This window comes from Episyrphus balteatus, chromosome 3 (genome assembly GCF_945859705.1).
Source record: "Episyrphus balteatus chromosome 3, idEpiBalt1.1, whole genome shotgun sequence".
NCBI lineage: Eukaryota > Metazoa > Arthropoda > Insecta > Diptera > Syrphidae > Episyrphus > Episyrphus balteatus.
In genome coordinates this window covers 14869008-14872632 of record NC_079136.1, presented here as the reverse complement: position 1 = coordinate 14872632, position 3625 = coordinate 14869008, and the positions used below count along the sequence as shown (strand labels likewise).

The window sequence follows — 3625 nt, the reverse complement described above, 5'->3', positions numbered from 1 at the left end:
AAAGATTACTTCCAACAAAAGTCAAGCAATGCTATACCTTTGGCCATAAAAGCCTTTCAAAATTTATTGCTGTCATGACATGGTTTGGGTAAGATACATCTTCTCAGTTCGAATACTCGGAAACACAATCAGGTATACAATTGGAAAACTATATAGAAGAGAAAACCAAACAAAGCATGAAAAAAGGGGAAAAAATTGTTTAACTTGTGCACTGGCAGTATTCGTAGAAGAAAGGACACAAATCCCTGAAGTCCAATTGGCTACAAATCACTCGAATATAAGCTCATTTAAGCGTAATTAAGCTCACCTATTAGGTGAAACAATGTTAACTTTGCTATATTATTCGAAATGGTTATAGTCGTTTTATTTTCGAGTTCAAGTTTGATTGCAATAAATAATTCGCATAGCATTTATACAACATGGCCTATTAAAAGGCAATCAATCTTCAAGGATTTCGAAGTAAAGAAGAAGTAGTGGGCTTTTGTTTATGTTCGAAGGAAGATTTATACTTTGAGATATTTCGTAGGGAAAATAAAGTGAATGGAGGTGTAAGGTTATGGGTTATTTTATTTGAAAAATAATTCTTCGCAAAAATTTATATTAGTTTTCTAAAAACTTAGCATTTCTGAATTTTAATTCAGCATTTATGACTTTTTGAAGGGAAACATTAAAAAATAAATAGTTTAATGATTCATTATGAAAAATCAAATTGAGGTTATGTTCGCATCCTTTTGTAAACAAGTGAAAAAATTGTATGTTTTGTTTTATGTTTTATTTATAATTTATAATAACTTAATAATAAATTAGTTATATGATTCATCAATTCTTAAAATAATTACAACTTAGTTGTGTTCATTTTATTTAGAGTAGGTTGAGAAATAAGCCTTGAAAATTATCAATTAGCATCAACCAGTTCCCAAATAACATTTTGTGGTTAAAAAGCGGAAAATAAACCGGATATTTACTCTGGTTATTTAACGGATAAGTTACTAAACTCGTTAAAAAAACGTCTTAAAAACGTTCCAGAAACGTCTCCACAACCGAAAATGGTCAGTTATTTTTTAACTTTGTCTAAATCGGGTTTTTAAAAAACCCACTTTTTTCTACGAATACTGGGTTTTTAAAAACCTAATTTTTACGGTTATTAAATAACTGTTTATTTTTGGTTAAAGAAAAACTTGAAATAAACCATTTACGGCTATTTTATAACCGTTTACAAACCGTTAATATACAGTTTAAAAAAAACCTGTACTGAGTTATTTGACGGTTTTTTTTATAACCGTTTTACTACGGTTATTATAAAACCTGTAATTTACGTTATTACAGGTTTTTTTGAAACCTGTAATATAACAAGTTCTTATAAAACCAGTTTTAAACGTTATTTTACGGTTTTTTTTATAACCTCTTACCTATAGGTTTTTATAAAACCTGTAATAAACGTTATTTCACGGTTTTTTTATAACCGTTTTCCTCCAGTTTTTTTAAAACCCGTAATAAACGTTGTACAGGTTTTTATAAAACCTATAATAAACGTTATTTGACGGTTTTTTTATAACCGTTTTCCTCCAGTTTTTTTTAAAACCCGTAATAAACGTTGTACAGGTTTTTATAAAACCTATAATAAACGTTATTTGAAGGTTTTTTTATAACCGTTTACCTACAGTTTTTATAAAACCTGTAAATAACTTCGTACAGGTTCTTATAAAACCTGTAATAAACGTTACTTGACGGTTTTTTTATAACCGTTTATTTATAGTTTTTTATAAAATCTGTAAAATGTTATTTCACGGCTTTTTTATAACCGCTTATTTACAGATTTTAAAAAACCTATAAAATGTTTGCTTACCAACATGCTGAAAACCACAAGATTCTTTCCAGCTGAAAATTTAATATTTGAAATAAGAACGCTGAAATTTAAGTTTAGTGAAACATTATTTAATGAAGTAAAACTAAAACTAAAACTTAAAGTAAAAGTAAAACTAAAGCTAAAAATAAAAAATAGCTTAACTTAATTATGTTGTGGATTGCCCGTCAGAGGCAGGAGCTGGTGTTGGAACTGGTATTTCTGTAAAGAGAAAAATGTTAACTTAAATGTTGATTATAATTTTATTTTTTAACTTACGTGGACGGTTTTCCCATTCGAAATGGGGCTTGCTTCAAAAACCCTTTAAAAAATGAAGCACCCTCGGCTTCACTATAGGTGGGGTACCTTGATCGGACCGCTTCCAATATAGTTTTATATAGGAACTTGTATTGGCTGAAACTTTTTTTGGCATTAGTCCCCAGCCAAGAATGTTCTGCCAGTAGTGGATCTGTAAAAATGCACTTGCAAATAGTGCGGATCGTTTTCATTCCGTTGACCCCCCCATATGAGCTCAACTTACGGACCTGAAAGAAAACAAAAATATGTTTTAAAAATAATGTGCTTTAAAGTGTGTTAAGTTTCGCATCTTTGAGTGCAATATGACACAGACTCCTAAACTTTTAAATTTTCTGAATTAAAGCTGAATACTTCTCTGAAGAAAGGAGACGACAAGTGTGACATAATTATTTATTATTTGTTAAAATCATTTGTTGAAATAAATGTAGCTGATGTAGGCACAGTCCCAGCTCTCGTTTATGAGATATTCCAGGTTATTATTTTTATTTTAATTTATCTCAAAAACGAGGGCTGGCAGGAAGATTCTGATTTCGAATTCTAGTTCAGCACATCAAAAGTGGCTTTGTTTAAGAAAATTTAAAAAAAATCAATTTTATTGGTCTGTGTTATATTGCATTCAAAGATTTCAGGATAAAAATAACCTATTAACATAAACTTAATATTTTTAGAGAAGTAACAAATGAAAATGAAATCAATATAGAATCTATTGATAATTATAAATTCAAATATTTCATATATTTTGGTACTTACCAATTTTTTTTTTAACAATCCATTTTGATGGAGTTTTTCCTCCATTTCCTCATTTTGTTGGACAGAGGTAAGTGGGAAAATTTCATCAAGTTGCAGTTCCTCATCCACTTCCTCTGCATTGTCATTTTCAATTTTGGACGCCAACAAATTGACCGAAACTTCGGACTTCGCCATGAATGCCTCCAGCATTCCTTGCATGGCCTGCACCTTCACCTCAGTGGAACGCTGTCTTTCCAAAATTTCGTCTATTTTGGACTATAGTTCCTTGAATTGGGTACTGGTGCTGGGGCCTATAAACAATTTAAAATAAGAGTTTACTATAACTGCAAAAAAAAAGTAATACGGTTAGTGAAAGAACTAATATGCTATCTCAGCTGTTACTAAGAGGGACTGGGGTTTATCCTATTCAAATAACATTGGATAAACCCCAGTCTAAGATAAGCTGGAGTTTAAAAACGACTTTGAAAATAGTTATTTTATTTATTTTTCAAACTCAGAAGTTATTTTCCAAACTCAGAAGATATTTTTCAAACTCAAAAGTTATTTTCCAAACTCAAAAGATATTTTTCAAACTCAGAAGTTATTTTCCAAACTCAGAAGATATTTTTCAAACTCAGAAGTTATTTTCCAAACTCAGAAGATATTTTTCAAACTCAGAAGTTATTTTCCAAAATCAAAAGATATTTTTCAAACTCAGAATTTTCCAAACTCAGA

The 3625-nt window shown here is 29.9% G+C and overlaps 1 protein-coding gene across 1 annotated transcript; it reads right to left on the bottom strand.

Annotated features, from left to right (window-relative positions):
- Positions 1–939: 939 nt before the first annotated feature.
- LOC129915611 (uncharacterized) lies at positions 940–3625 on the bottom strand. The gene is made up of 3 exons (XM_055995234.1): positions 2912–3625; positions 2123–2388; positions 940–2065 (listed from the first exon to the last, which is right to left on the bottom strand). Exons 1-3 carry the CDS (start codon positions 3107–3109, stop codon positions 2032–2034), a joined length of 498 nt encoding a protein of 165 aa, XP_055851209.1. The 5' UTR covers positions 3110–3625; the 3' UTR covers positions 940–2031.

Coding starts and splice junctions, on each gene's coding strand:
- LOC129915611 (XM_055995234.1), bottom strand. CDS start 3,109: ATGCAAGGAATGCTGGAGGCATTCATGGCGAAGTCCGAAGTTTCGGTC. Junction 2,389..2,911: donor GATTGTTAAAAAAAAAATTG/GTAAGTACCAAA, acceptor GTTTTCTTTCAG/GTCCGTAAGTTGAGCTCATA. Junction 2,066..2,122: donor CGAATGGGAAAACCGTCCAC/GTAAGTTAAAAA, acceptor TTCTCTTTACAG/AAATACCAGTTCCAACACCA.